Consider the following 19,296-nt stretch of genomic DNA (forward strand, 5'->3'; position numbering starts at 1 on the left):
CTAGCTTGAAAGACAAAATGATAATGTATCTAAAGTCAATTGATTTTTATGGTTGTTTCTTAGCTGAAAAATCAGTTTTATTTATTTATTTATTTATTTATTTATTTATTTATTTATTTATTTATTTATTTATTCTGCAGAGCTTTTACTTTACAGCAGTGTACAAACAACTTGTGCACGTACATTAAAAAGCAAAGCAGTCAAATGTAGGATAACACGGATGCCAGGAGGCTTCTATCAGTCCATGTAAGCAAACACTAGGCTCTAGCTGGCAGGGAGCAGACTGTGATGCCTGGGAGTGCAGGGACAGTGTAGCCCTATACCTGATAAAAGTCATTGTGGTGTGGCTGATGGTATCATGTGTCCCATTTATAATATTTTATTGCTTCATAGTTTTGTACATGCATATAATGTTTTCAACAAAGCCTCATTTTGTGCCTTATGATTTCTCCCTTATCCCCCACCACTTCTTTTCCCTCTGAACTTGGTGTGGTTTTGTACCTTCTATTTTAAACAGAGGGTGTTTAATGCTGAACCCACTTATGGCTTCATGTATGTGTATGGATATAGAACCATTTATTCATCCATAGCTAGCCTTTCAGTAGACATGTCTCTGACAAAACCTTACTCTCCACATCCAGCAGCCATCACTTGCAAATAGCTTCTCATCTCTGGGTTAGATTTGGGCCAGTGAGAGGGCTCAATGGATTTCTGTCTTCATGTTTGACTACTTGAGTTTGATCCCAGAACCCACGTGGTGGAAGGGGAGGAGAAATTCATTCAGGTTATCCTCTGACCTCTATACACTCGCCAGAGCATGCGTGTGTCCTCTTTCCCAAATAAATAAATGTAATGAGAGATCAAGTTGCAAAAGTCATTATTACAAATGTCATCACATGTATTTAAGCCATGTTTTAATACTTACATAGAAATGGGTACCTAAATATGTGTTTTATATGCTTTTTAAAATTCTAGATTATATCCTAGTTATGCTGTAGAAAGCAGGAAAAAGGCCATAATAATGCATATTAGAAATGATAAGAACATATTCTATAGTCCAACATATAGTAAGAAGTTAAGTAAATGAAAGTAATTTATGTGCTACTAAAGTTCATTAGCAAAAAGTAAATATTTATATCAGTGTAATCCATGTTAAACTATTTTCCAAATATGAACACTATACACTTCTGTTCAAGTCTTGATTAGCCATCTGTCCAAGCTATGGCACCTTGAAGGTGTCTGCAGAGGTCTACTGTTATGCATGCCACCAGTATTTTTTATTTTTATTTTTAACAGTGGCCAGAACCATTCCCAAAACAGAGATTAACTGACACATCCTCTTTACACTCTGCTGTCCTAATGAATACCTCTGTAGCGACATTGAAAATTTCAAATTCTGCAGATGAAATGGCATTTCATTTTCTGGCCCTGTATTTTCTCTGGTTTGTTTCCTGAATCTTCTGTTCCCCATGGCCCAGTAGCATTCACTTCAGCATCCTACATTTCCTACTCTTTGATTCACATGGCTGGAATTCTGGCTATTTTCACACTTCTACTCAAATAGCAAATGGGTATAGCAAGTTTGTTTCCCAGGATCTAAATAACACTCACATTCCCCCACCTCTCGGACCCTTTCTTGTTAGTACCCTAGAATATCCCTGTTGTTCTTTAGGCCATATGATGTTTCAGTTGCCTGGGTGACCAACAGCAGGGGACAGAGTAGACAGTAGTAGTCTTAGGCTGACCCATTAAGAGGTGATAACTTTCCTTGCTAAACATATAGTGAATACTGGACAAATGGAAACACTGCTCTTACCAAACATTGTCAAATGTCTAATTACAGTACTTTCTAATGTGACTGGGAAGACTTTGGAGGAAGAATGGAAATTGTATGTGAGTAGCTGGTAAGGAAATGGTAAGAAAGCACAAAAATAATCTGGAAATCAAAGTTAGTATCATTTGAGGCTGGAGAAAATAGAAAACTGTTTTTATATGATTAAAAAGGTTTTTTAAAACACATATTTCCTTATTGATTCTTTGTTAATGCACACTAGTACTTGATATTATATATTATCAGGTTATCTTTTAAAGTTAAACGATTTGAACATTGTGGAGTCATATGCACCTCAAGAAATGATGAAAAGCAACCCTAGCACATTTCATCAGTCTGTCAGAGTCATTGACATTTTCTAAAGTAATTTTACAACCATAGAACAAAAAATATTAACATTACTATAGTATACCAATGCCACTCAAATGACACCAGCTTTTGTGTGTATAATTTTTCTATATAATTTTATCCCTATATAGAATTGCCAAACCATCACCATACATTGGATGCTCAATGGTTCATATAGTCCTTTATAATCATGTCCCTCCCTGCTAATATCTGGAAACTACTCATCTCTAGTTCTAAAAAGTTCTCATTTTAAAAATGTAATGTGTATGTGCATTCCATGGTGTTCTTAGTCATTCATTTTCTACAGGACATCTCCACAGTTTCTGGAATGGAGCTATTGCAAATTAAACTTCTATGAGGTTTCAGACAGTTCTTTGTCTACATTTACTTTTTTATATCTCTGATATAAATATATGAGTACAATCACTTAACAATATGGTAATTCATGTGTCATAAATTTTATGATCCTATTCTGCTGCCGAAGCTGCAAGGTGACAGGGCAGGACAGGAGAAATCTTCTGACTACACCATATGGCATTAATCCATATAGACCTAAGAATGCTTAAAGATTCTGAATGCACAGAAACAGAGCCACACTAAGCTTCCAAGTCTCATAGTCTCATGCCAGTAGCAGTGCAGACTTGTCTCCCAACTGCTGCCTGTGAGATGGAGACACCAGCTGTTGCCTAAAGAGCAAGTTGCCAGCAGACTGGTAAAGCCACGGAACACATGACAAAACATAGATTAATAGAAATGGGTTAATTTAAGATATAAAAGCTAGCAAGCAAAAGCCTGCCATAGGCCATACAATTGATAACTAATATTAAGCCTCTGAATGATTACTTAATAAGCGGCTGTTATTGGTGAAATTATTAAGGCCACTCCATGTAGTTAAAAAGGAGGTTTATTTTGTGGGGTAACTTACAAGTGAAGGGATAGGCAATAGGGTCTGGGAAAGGTGTGGTGCAGTCTGGCTGTGTTCTCTGTAGAACTCTGCTTGGTCTATCTCCAGCGTCCAGGGTTCAGGAACCAAGAGAGCTGGTGCATCTGGATCTCGGGTCTTCAGGGTCCACTCTCAGCCCTGCCTTGTAGATGTGACAGTTATTGAAGCCTCAGTGGAGGTTGGAACTTCCAGATCAAAGCTGGAATGGCTACCCACTACAGGCTGTGGGACTTTGGTGCCAGGCAGGAGGGACAGGAGAAATCCTCTGACTGCACTATCCCCTATTAGAAGTCCTGTGACCAAAGAGACTTGATCATTTTGACTAGTTGCTGCATTTCCGTGTTTAGAACAATGCTTGGAACAATTTGAGGAGTATGGATAATTTGCTTTGGATCCTTATGGAGACTGATTTCATGTGCACAGATGGTTTTGTTTTATAAAATTAAGAATTGAATTTTGAATCTTCAGAAATTGATTTCTGAGAAAGCTAGTTGAGGTAATAGTAAGAAATATAGTCGTGGTCAATATAGACAGGTCAAGCAGGAAGGCTGAACACCTGGATTCTTAATGATTTAGATGGTCAAGACACAAGCACATGAAATCTAGTGAGGGCTAGAATTGTCCTGCTGTTCTTTAGGCCATATGATATTTCAGTTGGCTGGGTGACCAACAGCCAGGGACAGAGTAGACAGTAGTATGTATGTCTTAGGTTGACCCTCTAATAGAGCCAGGCAATAATGTTCCTTGCTAAACACATATTAAATCCTGGGCAAATAGAAACACCACTCTTACCGAACATTGTCAAATGAAATTGTATGTGAGTAGTTAGTAAGGAAATGGGTGAGAAAGCACAAAAATAATCTGGAAATCAAAGTTAGTATCACTTGAGGCTGTAGAAAATAGAAAATTGGATCTCACAGTTTCTTTTTTTTTAACGTATTTCTTATTGATTCTTAGGAAATTTCACATTGTGCACCCCAATCCTGCTCACATCCCATCTCACAGGTTTTAAAAGCTGCATTTGTGATATCATCTGTATTCCTGAGATATTTTATAGAATTATTTTTGAGTCAGTTCTAGAAGATTGGGCCTATTAGTGTGAGCACAACACCTTCATGGATTCAATATTGTGGCAAAATTTACAGCATGTTTCTGTTCAAAGTTTATTATGTTTCTGGAAATCAAGCTTTTTAAAAAAGTAAGAAACAGGATAAAAGGAATGATTCATTGTTATATCTTGGGTTTTGTGTCTATCAGATAATTTCACTTCAAACATCACAGACTTCTGTCTAGGTATGGACAGTATCTCTGTGCACATGCTGGGTGTCTATATCTGTCAACACAATCTCTTTGTTGATCTTCAACCCATTTTAAAAAAATGAAGAAACTAAAAATGCCTTGGAAAATTGGCTACTATGAATAGAACAAACAGTATGAACATTTAAGAGGGGCAAATAACATCTCTTGCTTGAGTCTTAACATCAGGTGTGAATTCCTGCCATAATATGATTTGCATTATTTTAAACAAAGACCAAATCAAAATAGAAAAACTCAACACATTTATGGAATTGCACACCAGAGTGATCTTCAGGTTCTGTACCCTAATGCTGGTAAGTCTTTGAGTGCTTCGCTGTTTAGTTTCATTAAGGCACTGTGATTGCATATGGATTGTTCTAGAACACTGTTTCCCATCATTTTTCAACTTAGAACCATATAAGTTTTTTTAACTGGTTGATGCTAATTACCTTTATATTAGAATATTTGGGGTGGGAACTAGACATTCATGTTTTTTAGAGGTCAACATGTGACTTTAATGTAAAAGTAAGGCTGAGAACCAAAGTTCTAGGATCTTTTGAGTTACTTTCACCACTGTACCTGTTAAATAGACTGGGAAAAGGAATCAAATCGATTCACTGGGATTTCTGTGATGAGCCAAAGAAATATGCATATTTATATGTATCATCCCATGATTCTTATGCCCCTGAGAAACTTGGGTCTACAGACATTAGCTACTTCATGTGAATCTGCAGCCACTTTGGAATCCAATCGCAACTTTGACAGTCAAAGTTCTGTGAAGGATCTTTTTGAGATTTTCATTAAACTGCCATGAGCACGCTGATCCATGGAATTGAATTGAAGACCCACCCATTCATGAATCACACATACATAGACTTCTGATTTTTTTGATAAAGAAACCAGAAATACCCAGTGGGAGGAAAACCATCTTTAACAAATGGTGCTAGTCAAACTGGATGTCTGTATGTAGAAGAACGCAAATAGACCCATACTTCTCACCCTGCACAAAACTTCAGTCCAAGTGGATCAAGGACTTCAACATACGACCAGATAAACTGAACCTGATAGAAGAGAAACTCATTGGCACAGGAGAAGATTTTATGGACAGAACACCTAGAGCACAGTCACAAGCACTAATAATAAATGGGACGTTTTGAAACTGAATTATATAAGCAAAGGACACTGTGAGACAAAAAGGAAGCCTATGGAATGGGAACAGATGTTTATCAACTCCACATGTGATGGAAGAGTCATATCCATAATATTTAAAGAATTCAAGAAACACATCTTGAATTTGTATCTCATTTTGTTCTCATTGGCTGTTGTCTCTTGGAGGTCTGCTCTTTTCTAGAGAAGTGGAGGAGGAGTGAGTGAATGTGGAGGAGAGGAGAGGTGAGGGGAGTTAGGAGGAGTTGAGGGAGAGGAAACTATGGTTGGGATGTATTATATAATAGAGACTCTATTTCAATTAAAAAGAAAAAAGAAAAAAGTTGTTCTCAAAGTTTTAAAATTTTAATTAGGGAAAACTGGTTGCCAATGTAGTAACTGAAATAAAAATGTAAGCATGCTAAAACTAGGACTGAACTGAGGTAAAGAAAGAAATTTTTATAGAAAAATATAAAGCTCCATTTGAAGTCTTTCTTGCTATGTACCAATTTTTCTTATAGAATGAAATTAAAATATATAGAGAGGATATATAAGACAATTAGTACAAATTTTCCTCATGTCTTAGAATACTAGAGCATTAGGCATACTAGCTGTAAAAATTTCAAAGTGAGTGCATAGGCAACTCATCTGACCCTAATAAATACCTTGTGCAGGCAGACATGACATATGTTATTTATCTCAATGTTTGCAGATATCTTAATTTCTTCTACACAGCACAGTGAAGTTTCAGGAAGCATCTGTTGAGTTGAGATAGCTGATGAGAAACCTGAAGCTCAGAATGATTAAGTGTCACCTGGCTATTCATCTGTTGATCAAGAGCTATTTCAAAACTAGATTTAATTCATAATCTTCCCCGTAAATTATTGCTTCCTCTAGATATGGCATTGTAGATAGATGGCTAGTCAGTAAGTTAGTGGTCCTGACATTTGGTGTAGCTAAAGATTGTATGGGTGCTTAAAATTAACTGAGCAGGTTATACTTATATATTAGGAATATGCACACACACATATACATTTAACAGAAATTAATGAAAAAAGAGGCTATAAATTTGAATGAGAGCAAGGAGGCATACATAGGAGAGGAAGGGGTCATGATGTGATTATTCTACCATGGTAAACAATAAAAGAAATATCAAAAATTTCTGAGGCATTAAATTCAAGTTATTAGCCAAATTCTGTAGGGTAGAAGTAGGCCAATCATTACATAGAAGCTATAAAAAAGCAAGTAATTGTCAAACATGATTAATTCAATTACCAATAATTAGTGAAGTAACAAATATCATTGGCTAAATTTAAAGGTAAAGTTTGCAGTTTATAAAAAGTTAAATGACTTATGAGTACGTAAACAGAAGCTGAAAGTGTTGACCTATACATCTATAGCTCAAAATTGATATCAAGCTGGTTTACAGTAGGTATCAAAATACATAAAGAGAAAATTTTATATTCTTCATTTTTTTCTGGCTAGAATTCTCAGTGGGAAAAGAGGTGACAAATTGTCATATCTTGAGCCAAGCTAATAACAAGGACTCTGTCTTTAATAAGCCAACCATTTTACTTCCTGAGCTTGGTTGGCTTCAAGGCCAGCCTTTCTTTTTTGAAGGGGAAGAAACTGAAAGCCGTGGAACTGTGTGTGCAGGTAGGGAGAATACACAGAATTCTTTATTGGGAAGATGGGCAGAGCTTGATAATGAAGAAACTAGTCCTTCTCAAAAGCATTAGGTTTGTTACTAGGCAACAAACAAAATATGAGTACTTAGAGCACACTGTGAATTCAGCATCTCATAGAATACTTGGTGCTTACAGATGCTTTTCAGAAGCCTACTGTCTTGACAACTAAATTAGACCCCAATTCATCCTGTAATTTGTATGCTTTAATTTGCACATATATCTGAATGTTGGTGTGTGCATGTCACATAATTTTTGTCATTTTAAAAGCAAACATAATTTGGCAATTTCATATCAAATCTAATACTTAACATTATTATAAAATTCTTATAAGGCTATAATTCCATCCCATTATCAATATAATTAAAAAAAAAACCCATGTAATGGCTAAAATGGAAAAGTAACAATAACAAATGTTAATTAGATTGTGTAGCAGTCTTTGACTCATTGCTGGTGAATCTGCCATATATTAAGGAAGGCCGAATTCTTTTTTAACCAAATTGAGTGCACGTTTGCCCTCCAATCCAGGAACTACATTCCAGGTTTACTTAAATGAGCTGAAAATGTATGCCTACACACACACACACACACACACACACACACACACACACACACACTCACACACACACACCAAAAACACCCTGCACATAAACTTGCATAGCAGCTTTATTTATTTTTCCCCAAACTAAAAACAGTTAAGAGAGCAAGATATATTCTATATGGCAAAGATGGAAACAACATTGGTAAAACATGAGCATTTTTAGTAGTAAAAAGAAATGAGCTACAAAGCAATAGATTCTATATTATAGAGGAACCCTAAATACATATTTTAAAGTAATAATTACCTACCTGAAAGACAATGCACTTTAAGATTCTAACCATTTAACATACAGAAAAAGACAGAACTACAGAGATAAAAAATATCAGCACCTATCAAAGGTAAACCGTTATCTTAGCTAGGGTTTCTAATTGCTGTTAAGAGATACCATGACCATGGCAACTCTTACAAAGGAAAACATTTAATGGGAGCTGGTTTACAGTTCCAGAAGTTTAGTTCAATATCATGATGGCAGGATATTGTGGTGTGCAGGCAACCATGATACTGAAGAAAGAGCTGAGAGTTCTACCTACATCTGATCCACAGCAGCAGATGGGACTGCATGTCACTCTGGACATAGCTTGAGCATGTAAGACCTCAAAGCCTGCCTCCACAGTGACACAATTTTTCTAACAAGGCCACACCTCCTAATAATGGCACTCCCTATGGGCCAAGCATTTAAACACATGGATCTGTGGGAGCCACACCTACTTAAACCACCACAAGAGTTGAACAAGAAAGAATATATGGCTAGAAGATAGGGGTATTTAGCTAAGTAAAACTGTCTTGTGTGACTCTGTAATGATGGACATATATGATTTTATGCCTTTTCAAATCCCATGTAACTATATGATAAAAAGTGTGGACCCTAACATACAGTATGGATTTTAGTTAGTAGACCTGTAGAAAAAGTTTGGAGTTGTGGGAAACAGCTTTAATCACAGCTATCAGGAGACAGAGGTAGGGGGATCTCTGGCAGTTTGAGGCTAATTTAATCTATATATTGAAGTTCAGGCTAGCCAATAGCTACATAGTGAAACCCTGCCTCAAAATAAAAGAAAACCAACTGCTGGTTCAAAATCCATTGTACATATTATGCAAGTTAAAATGCTAAAATTAAGGCACAGCTATCTAGAAGGAGAGATAAATGGGGATTTCCCATATTCCCTGTTCGTTTTTTCAGTAAACTAAGACTACCCTAAGAATAAAGTTTACATGTTTTTAAAAAATTTAATCCTAAATTAGTATTATTATTATTATCACTGGAAAAGAAATTTGCAATTGTATCATTGATTAAGTTCTTCCTAAAATAAACTTATTAACTTATATATTTATGATTATATTACAATAAAATTATATTTTGATTGTCTATAAATACATATTCACAAGCATATTTAGTTCACCTTATTATGTGGAATTGAATTAGTAATTTTTTTCCTAACAAAATATTACTATGCCTGTTTGTATTCTAATGAGAAAAAGAAATGGTGTGGATTCGGGTGGGCAGGAAATAGTGAAAAGCTGGGAGGAGCTGAGAGAAGCCAGGGTGTATGTGGGGGGAGTTAGCAACCAGAATATATTATATGAAAAAATACCTATTTTCAATAAAGAAGACAAAGAAATACTACATTTTAATTGTATAAATAAAAATGTAATGCTTCATATAAATTAAGAATATCACTGTGATATTAGTACACTTCTCAATTTACTGAATTTCAAAATAGTTTGATTTCAAAAACCTTAAGAAATGCTTTGCTTAATATCTATTACTATGTAATGAAAGGCAGAAATAATTTTTGTTTTCTGAAATGATCACATGTAGATTTTTCAAGTCCCATGAATGATTTATCAATTTTTATGCACACACATGAAGGCGTGTGTGTGTGTGTGTGTGTGTGTGTGTGTGTGTGTGTGTGTGTATTGATTAACTAGGAGATCATGATCAAATACAAATTCTGCTCAGTTGATTTGTGGTTAATCTACCTTTCTAAAACGCTTCTGGGTGGTGCTGAAATCTCACCACACTTTGGGTAGCAATGCTCTAGGAAATATCTGGGTTATAAAGCTGTTATGAGAATGAAAAACCAGCACAAATCTCTGTCTGTCCTAGTGAGGGATTAAACAGTTCTTTTCCTACTACTACCTGAAGAATCTCTCAGGGCCTTTGGTGCTTCTAAATCTGCTTTCCCAATGTATAATCCTTTTCAATTCTACCTGAAAGAGGAAGGTTTGATAACCTTTGTGCAGTGAGCAAGCTTCCATTTAGTCATAATACTCCCCTGGCTTATGTGAACCCAAGGTCACCTGTTTCTAGTTCAATTCCTTAATTTATATGTTTCCAATTGAGGAAAGGTCGAATGACTGACTCAAGGTCACTTATCCAATAACTGTAAAGGTCATGTCTCAAATCCCAGTTTCTGAATCCCAGTTCAATCCTTTTTTATCCATTTTTGTCCTGTTTCTAATAATGTTGCATGCCACAGGAGACAAACTGAGTAATTTAGATATAAAATACCAATCCTGAATTGAATTTCATAGCCTTGGGCTTTCCACTGCAATCCTTGAGAGGCATTTAAAGTTTTGGTAAGTTACTGTAAAGGGGGAAGTTTTGTGTGTTAAAGCAAGACTTGGAATTCAGCAATAAATATGATGTCCTACTTTCTGTAGTATGAGACAAAGGCACATGGGTAAAGACTTGGATGTCCTGCTGTGGGGAATGGAATCAAGAACTACCTTAGACTTTCCTGTCTCTAATGTTCCACAGGAAGCAGCTCAGCCAACCACATGTGGGAGTCAGAGGCATATGGGAACATCCCCATTAACAACTTCCATCAATAAGTCACCTTGGGAAAGACAAATGACAATGCCATCTGTGTGGCTTACAGATCACTAAGTATGATGAAAAGAAACTAAACCAACTTGTACAAAATCAGGAAAATGAGTGCTGGAGAGGTGACAGAACATATATTGTTTTATAAACATTGTTTGTTGAAAAATAATTTGGCATTTATAACACCTTTCTTTAAGGAAAAACAAAATGTTAAGTAATAGGAGGTACATGTGACATTAGGATTCTATATATGATCTCTAAATTATGTCATAGTAACTCTATTAGGATTTCTCCTAATACCCAGAATCTACTTGTATATATTCTCAGTTTTCTCCACTTGAAACAAGCATCTATATGTAAAAACAATGAATAAAATTGAGGTCATTAATTTGAGAGAGAGCAAGCAGAGGTACATGGGAAGAGCTGGAGGTAGGAAAGGAACAGGTAAAATGAGATATTTTCTTTTTATATAAAAAAAATGTTTCACATAATAAATTCTGATCAGGGTTTTGTTAATCCTGAGAATCATGGGAGAAAAACTGGTTCCACATTTTTTAAATTTATTTATTTATTTATTTATTTATTTATTTATTGGTTTTACAAGACAAGGTTTCTCTGTGTAGCTTTGTACCTTTCTTGGATCTCACTCTGTAGCCCAGGCCTGCCTCTGTGTCCTGAGTGCTGAGATTAAAGGCATGTACCACCACCGCCCAGCTTGGTTCCACATTTTTTGAGTCAAATTTGAAGCAATCTTTAATTAAATCCTGGTCAAGATGATAATCTCTAGCCAGGACCATTCTGGGTTGCCAGAAAATGGTCATGGGTTACATTTTGCAGAGGCTTAAAAAGGCAAACATATAAGATCATTTTATTTCCAACCAGGTCCAATCTGAGGCAAACATATATCTTGATGTATTTCTTTCCTATGTACTTCCCACTTACATGCAATCAGGGGCAAGCATACATCTATCCTGATGTATTTCCTGTCTACATACCTCCTGCCTACAAGTGATGAAGCACATGGGGTGCAGCTGAGTCAAACAAAGGTGTGTGGGTGTGGCTTGTTATCTCCCATAAACAATAGCCTCTAGCATTTCAGAAAGTATCTGTCCTCGGGCAAGGGTCATTTAGAGGCATTTTTGTTTCAAGGATCACTTAGGCATGGCAATTAAACTTAAAACATTACAAAACATAATGTTGGCTCTCATAATCTTCCCTCCAGCAACTCCTCACAGATTCTTCCCACCTACCATCCACCCAAATCCATGCTTGCTCCCTTTATCTCTCTCCCTCTCACCCCACCTCCTCTCTCTCTCAAGCAAACAAACAAAATTAGAATAATAACATGTCCCTGCCCTGTATGAGTTCTTGTCCTAATTACTTTCAATGATCAACTGGGATGTGGACATGTAAGCCAAATAAACCCTTTCTTCCCCAACCTGCTCTTCAGTATGGTATTCCATCATAGCATTAGTAACCCTAAGACAGACCCCCATCTAGCTTGAAACTGATCTTGCTGTTACAATCTCTGTGAGTTCATAAATGCATCTGTCCTGTTGTATCTGGAAGACACTGTGTCCTTGGCCTCACCTTACCCTCTGGCTCTTAGAATCTTTCTGCCTCCTGTTCACTGATAGGAGCCCTCTGAGCCCTGAGGGAAGGGCTTGATGAAGACATCCTATTTAGCATTCCCAAATCCTCAGTCTTTGTACCTTGACTGCTTGGGGGGCAGTGAACCTTAGACTGAATAGGCCACAGGCCTAGGGGAAAAGCAAATGCTATTGTTCTGCTAAAAGAACATAGCAATAAAATGACAGCTAATGGCATTCTGCTGTATCCAAAGATCAAAGTCTTGCTCAGTCATCATCAAGAAGCTTCCTCTTACAGTAGATGGGGACTAACACAGACCCACAAGTGAACAATGTGCAGAAGTAATTACATTTTAATTCATCGTGTGTGTGTGTGTGTGTGTGTGTGTGTGTGTCTGTGTCTGTGTGTGTGTGTATGTGTGGCTGTCTGTCTGTCTGTCTGCCTGTGTATGTGTGTCTGTGTGTATATCTGTGTGTTTGTATGTATTAGTGTCTCTGTGTGTTTTTGTTGTTTGACTTTTTCTTTTCTAGAGAGACAGAGAAAAAGGTCATAGAATTGAGTGGGTGGTGAAGTAGAAAAGACTTGGGAGGAGTAGGGAGAGGGGAAATTATGATTAGAATATACTGCATAAAATTATTTTCAATAAAAATATACATATTAAATTATTTTTTTTAAAAAAAAAAAAGGAAGCCAGGAAATTTGACCTATCCCCATAGGTGACTTTTGAAAACAGCCATAATAAAAATCTGGCTCTTCTTTCAGAGAGATCCTTTGTGTGTACTATATACAAGAGGTTCCTGCTCGAGAGACAGGAAGATTGTCTCCCCAGGCTTTGCATCTGATAGCACATTGTTACACTCTGTGAAGAAATGTTTATCATATTTCCATCATGGGATTTATTGAATAGAAAAACACCTAAGATGCAAAATTAGCATCTTAGTTTCTCTAGGTATGTTTTAAGATGTTCCCGTGTGGAGAATGAGCTGTGATCCTACCTTCAAGGAGAACCAACCTTGGCACTTCTGAATCTGGCATATGAAAATGAATAGCCTCTAATTCACTTGTTAATGATCTGAGACTTGGAGACCACTCAAGGAAGGCTAGGTGCCAGTTGTAAGGAACAAGAGTGTTTAGGTATATATAAGAGCCTTCTTCAATAATTCTATAAGTTCCTGACTGTGAAAAGACTCTAAGTAATTACAGGCTGCTTCCAGTGTCTTAGAGCTAAGGTATAGTATGTCTGCTCTGGGGGGCTGAAAATCTGACAGAGGCTACTATGTCAAGATTTGTCTTTTATTTTCCAAACTATTGTTCTAAGTATCACTTTCATGTTCATTGGCAATATTCCATATCCATTCTTCCTTCCCTATGTTGTTCTCCCAACCCTAATCAACACATTATCCCTTCTTCAACATCCAGCATGCATGTGACCACCTCTGTAAGAACATCCTTCAGTAGCTCAGAATTTATTGTCACCTTCCTGCATGCTGGATTGCACAGTGGGTAAGTTCCTATGCCACTCATCAGACATTTTTGTTTGTTGAACTTTCAAAGATTTTCACACAGAAATGACAATGTGTAAGAAAGAGAACACCGAGTTATATATTGTTTAGAATCTAGAGTATCCTCTCTTTTTTGATCATTACTTGCTAATCTAATTACCGGGCACAGCCAGATCTGAATGGAATGGCAGAAGTCATAAAGCCAGCATAGCTGCTTGACAAAGATCCAGCAAAGCTGAGCCATGTGATGGCTGCCATGTCATTTCTGGTTTTCATCTCCACCTATTGCATACTTAAGGCACTTTTAATATTTGTATAATTTGGGGATATTGGATTGATGGAAAAATTCCTTATGAATTATTTATGCTTTCTCTCAGGAATGCTGCTTCTAAGCTTCCCCAGGAAAGTCCTGAACATACAATTCCCCTCAATTTTAGGGAGATATCCTTATCTACTTGAAGGTCTTCCTTATGCCTTGGAGGTTGTGATACATAAAGAAGCCAGAGGTTTCTTCATGAGGCTATGAGACATTCTTGAAACATTTGTCCCTCTACTTACACAGGAACAAGCTATCCAAAACAAAGTAAACTTAAAAAGGTCAACAAGATTTGGTGGGCTAGAGGAGTTGACCACAGTTCAGATTATAAACTTCTTCCCGCTGTACACTCAGACAATTATGTGGCATACAGCTTTGCCCTACATAGAGACATATTAATGACCAAAGTATGGAATGGAAAGATGATAAAAGAATGAGATGTCAGGACCTCCCTCTCTTAGAAAAGTTAGCTCATGCAGAGTCACTATAATGTCATATGACCAAAGAACAACAGAATGCCAGGATTAGACATATAGACAAATTCTATAGAGATATAAATGTGAACATGATATTATGTCAGAATTTAAATAATAACTGCAGCACCTTTAGCCTGAGGATTTTTCCTGGGCACTCTGAAAACTAAGAGTTAATAATACACTGCTCAAGATATGGCAAAATTCCCAGGGTGGCTTGAAAGATTTTGTTTTTGTCTAGTGTCCTCAAAGCAACCAAAGTTACCAGCCTGGAACAGACTGTCATATGCCTGTAGATTCTTAAAATTGGATTATGGGTTAATGAGTAAGAATGATAACTCTGTTTATTAATGATGTCAAAACTTGAGGGAAAATGATTGGAAATGATAAGTCTGTTCTGTCACAGTTTATTAATGATGACATAAAGATGAGCAAAAGAAAGTAAAACACATGTCCAAAAACAAAAAATGATATGATCTATGTTTTGGAACATCATGAATATACCCCTGCTTACTAAATAATGTATAAATAAAGAAGCACTCTGGCTGCTAGTCTGGCAGGCTGCAAGATTTTCCTGACCATAATGGCCTGGCTCACTTCCTTCCCCACCGACTCCTTACATCCTCTGCTGGGACCTGTTCACCTCTGGTGATGGCTCCTGGCAACTACCAGAATAATTGCTGGAATGCTTGAAGAATGTAGCTTTATAGACAAGTATGAAAGAGAGAGACAAATAGCATAGCATGAAAGACAACATATTGTAACTTGAATTAAATAATAACGACAAGGGCTAGCAAGCAAATTGCTAGTCAAATAGAGTATGGGGACTGAAACGGGCCTCATCATGGGAGACGACACCTACTGTGGAGAGAGGCAGCATGAGCCAAAATGCCTGGGCTCTATGTAGCTCTCCAAATCTATGACTTGCCTACAAACAGGAAGGGTAATGACTTGTACACAATAAATAGATCAATAAAAATAAAAGCACATTGAATATAAATAACTTACTGTGCTGACAGTGAATCCCATTAAACCCCCGGGGACATTTACAAACGTAGCCTATGAATGTGTCTCCTCGATACGCTTCGCTTATCTCACAGGTTCCTCCGTTGTGGCATGGGTTGGGGACGCAGGGACCTGCAAGATAGGAAAAAAGGCTTCCTGATGCATGGGCTTAATACAAGATATCATACCAGCATTTTCAGTGGACAATTTTCTCCTTGATAGTGTATAGAAAAAGCACCAGGTGTGTGAACTCAGATGAGCAGCCTGAATTTAAATGTAAGTGCCATTACCTTTAGCTCTGTCATCGGGAGAAATTATTTAATTTTTCTGTTGCCTTGGTGTGGTCTTTTGACAAATATTAATATAATGAAATTAGCTTTAATGGTTACACTGCAGTTGAAAAGAGTTCATATATTAAAATATGCAGAAGAGTACCAGCCACACATTATGCATTCAAAAATAGTGTTAATTCAATTATTATTATCAGAATTTCTGAATTATGGAATACCTTTTGCATGTTGAACAATTAATACTGAATCACAGTTTCTAAAGAGCTTTTGACCTTGCTGATGCAAAAATTATCTGAATCTACCAATATAGAGACAGTCAAGTCCACAGATGCTTGCAGTAGTTTATTGAATTTTCATAAATTTGAGGAGAATGGCTTCAGAGAAACTTCACAATTTACCCTAAACACAGTAGCTCGCGAAGAGTTGCATGTTTGAATAAGTAGCTATGATAATCATTTTGTAGAATTTGAGAATGTAAGTTGAACAAAGATTTAAAACAGTTGCATAAAACAGAGCTATTCTGAGATTTCCCTGGGCAAAACCAGCTGTTACCAGTGTAGATTAGCTGACAGCATCCCGCTACTGCTCCATAGGATCTGCTGCAAAAACGCTCACTCCAGGTCACACTCCTCAGGCAATGACAGAGCAAGATGTGGTATCAAACTGGGCCAGGCCCACCTGGCACAGGACTCTTCAAGTATATATTCTGTACTCAGGAATGCGCCACTGGTCCAGGTGAGGTTTTTCTTGACAACACTGCCAGTCTGAAGCTTTTTGTAGGACATGCTTTCTTTCCTTCATTGTTTCTTCTTCCAGAAGTGACAGGCAGTGTCACAGTCTGAAGGACTCTGCTAAACACTTATGCTCTCCTGATCTCCTCTGAAGGAATGAGCATTCAGCATAACATTCTGCATTACATTCAGCTTCTGGGAGGATAGGACAACTGAGTGAAAACAGACCTGAATCTAGACAAAGTATAGATTCTGGAGAAGAATCTAGGAAAATCACGAAAAACTTTTCCCTGGAAGACGAAATAAGATGAAAAAACAAAAATAATGTATAAAGATTGGAATATAAGACCAGACCATTGCCTTGTCCTACATGTAGATAAAATTGATGCCAGGGAGTGGGCCATTGAAAGTCTCTCTGCAGAACAATGAGTGCACGGGAGCCAAGGTGAGATGGTACATTCACTCACACTTACTATTTTTGGAAAAGTGGAAGAGAAAAGAAGGTGAGACCAGGTAAGTGAAAATGAGTGTTATTAGATGGAAGAACTGATGGAAGGTGGTGGAGACGAATTGGGAAGAACTTGTGTTTTAAAGGACACACAACAGAGCAATTCATGAGGAAAAACTAATTGCAAAGAAAGTTACATGCTGGTGTTAGAAAATGAATGTTGGGATAATAAAACTAAATGCCTAATAAATCACAAGGAAGATCAGAGAAGAGCAAGAACTTGCAGCTGAGTCAAGAAGGAATGCAGAGCATTGGATACAACAACTCTGAAGATTTGGTGCAACTCATAGAAGCCCCATCAGACAAGGCTGGTGAAGGGACGCTAGCCCAGTTGAACATGCAGCCCTGCCAGGCCTTACCCTTCCTTCCCATTCACTCTGTCTGGCTAAAAACCCTTAGATTATATTCCTAAAGCTAGTCCCCAAGGTCTATTCCCTTATTTGGTCACTTCCTCCTCCTGTGGCTAACCACCAAGGTCCAGCTATTCAAATTATTGAAGTTCAGCAATCAAAGCCCCCTTTGGATCACCTAATTAACATGCTCAGTTAAAATGAAGCACTTCATCCTAACAGAGGGTTTCTCCCTTTACCTTTATAAAGCACCATTTTCCTATGGGCCACATCTGTCTGCCTTCTATTCAGAGGCACAAATTTCCTAGCCCCCTTTCCCTTGTTCCCTTCCCCTTCTCCCTCATCATCTGTCTCCTGTGTTTGTCTCTTATTCCCTGCCCTCTGTCCTTCTGGGGCAAATAAATCTTTATCCTGAGAACATGGTCTTTGGGATCCTGAGCCAATACTTTTCTTTTCAGTTGGTAACAGAGCTCAATGGAAAATACAGACTTCAGGGAAAGAAGAAGTTCACCATCTTCATTCAGAGCAGCCCACTGCACGTTAGAATTTGAGTGTGGTTTGAGACTGGGTAACATGATTCTGTGTTAGAAAAAGTGATTACAATTTGATTCTTTCCTCCAGAAACTTCATAGGACAAAACACACTTCATTTCTTTCATTTTAATGTTGTATGGAATCAATAAAGATTTGCCTGGAATAGTTTATAGGCACTCTACAGTGCCTAGACCCATACTTCCTATTCAGTATATTTCTTAGAAATTGAAAAGAAATTGTGAAAGCTGTGTTTTTAACTACAAATATCTGTATCCTCACATCCTTCATGAAAGATACCTAGATATCTAATGTATAATGTAAGGAAATCAGTAATATTGTATTATAGTGAGGACTTTTATTAAGAAGATTTAAGCTGGCTCTCTCTCATTATCCAAAATTAATTATATAAAATGATAACACTTCATTAGCTTTGTGTTTCACATAGTATCATTTTGTAAATATCAAGTATATGCTAAAATTTTTACACAATGCGTTTTTCGAAATTCATTCATGTGTAGTGTTTATGAATCATATTGTCTAGTACCTTTCCCTAAGGTAGCATACTGTTTGTGTTTGAGAGAAGGAAGAAACTGTAAGACCTGTGACATGGGTTAGAGCAATTGAAAGAATTTTCTCTCATAGCTAAGCATCGTGTTAAACATTGCAGCTCCCTCTCCCTTCTGTTTCTCCTGTTCCCTCTTCAAAAATTATCTAATAGTGTATCATGATGTAATTTATATAAAAATCTTATCTACTCCTCACAGCAAATCAGTGAGGTTCTTGTTCTCTTTTACAGTCCTGAGTATCATTGTGCTGGGGTTTAAAGTGGAAGGCTACAGGAAGCTGATACTCTTTAGCAAATCAATATCTTCCAGTGATGCATTTAGACCTCAAATCCAGAATCTGTGATTCCAGGAGGAGAGGATCAAACAAAAGTGACACTGAGCATTTTCATGCATCAATTATCTTTCAAATAAGAAAACAGCAAAAACACCTTTCAAGTAACTGGCAACCTATAGTCATATACATTACATGAGAATATATAAAATATACACGCAAATGGTTATATAATTCTGAACAAACATGGTGCTATGAAAATAATCTAACCCAATCTCATAATTTAGCATGTAAGAAAACATAGCCTAATCAGAATTTAGTAAAATCTGAAAAATACCATGTATAAAGAAAATTGGATTTAAGGAATTATACCTGGGAGAAAAAAAATAGTTACTGAAACCAAAAGTGATGGAGCTATTCTTGCTTCCTCGAGAGAGTGGAGTAATTATAGCAGAGAGAATAAAAACCTTCCCACATTCACTTT

At 37.0% G+C, this 19,296-nt stretch overlaps 1 protein-coding gene across 2 annotated transcripts in view; it reads right to left on the reverse strand.

Moving 5' to 3' along the window:
• The window catches only part of Edil3 (EGF like repeats and discoidin domains 3), a 448,869-nt gene that overhangs the window by 227,961 nt on the left and 201,612 nt on the right, over positions 1–19,296 (reverse strand). For both annotated transcript variants that reach the window (XM_028854156.2, XM_028854155.2), the window contains one exon: positions 15,567–15,695. In XM_028854156.2, coding sequence (XP_028709989.1) covers positions 15,567–15,695 — 129 coding nt within the window. The remainder of the gene's footprint in view (positions 1–15,566; positions 15,696–19,296) is intronic.

The sequence above is a fragment of the Peromyscus leucopus genome, chromosome 11 (genome assembly GCF_004664715.2).
Source record: "Peromyscus leucopus breed LL Stock chromosome 11, UCI_PerLeu_2.1, whole genome shotgun sequence".
NCBI lineage: Eukaryota > Metazoa > Chordata > Mammalia > Rodentia > Cricetidae > Peromyscus > Peromyscus leucopus.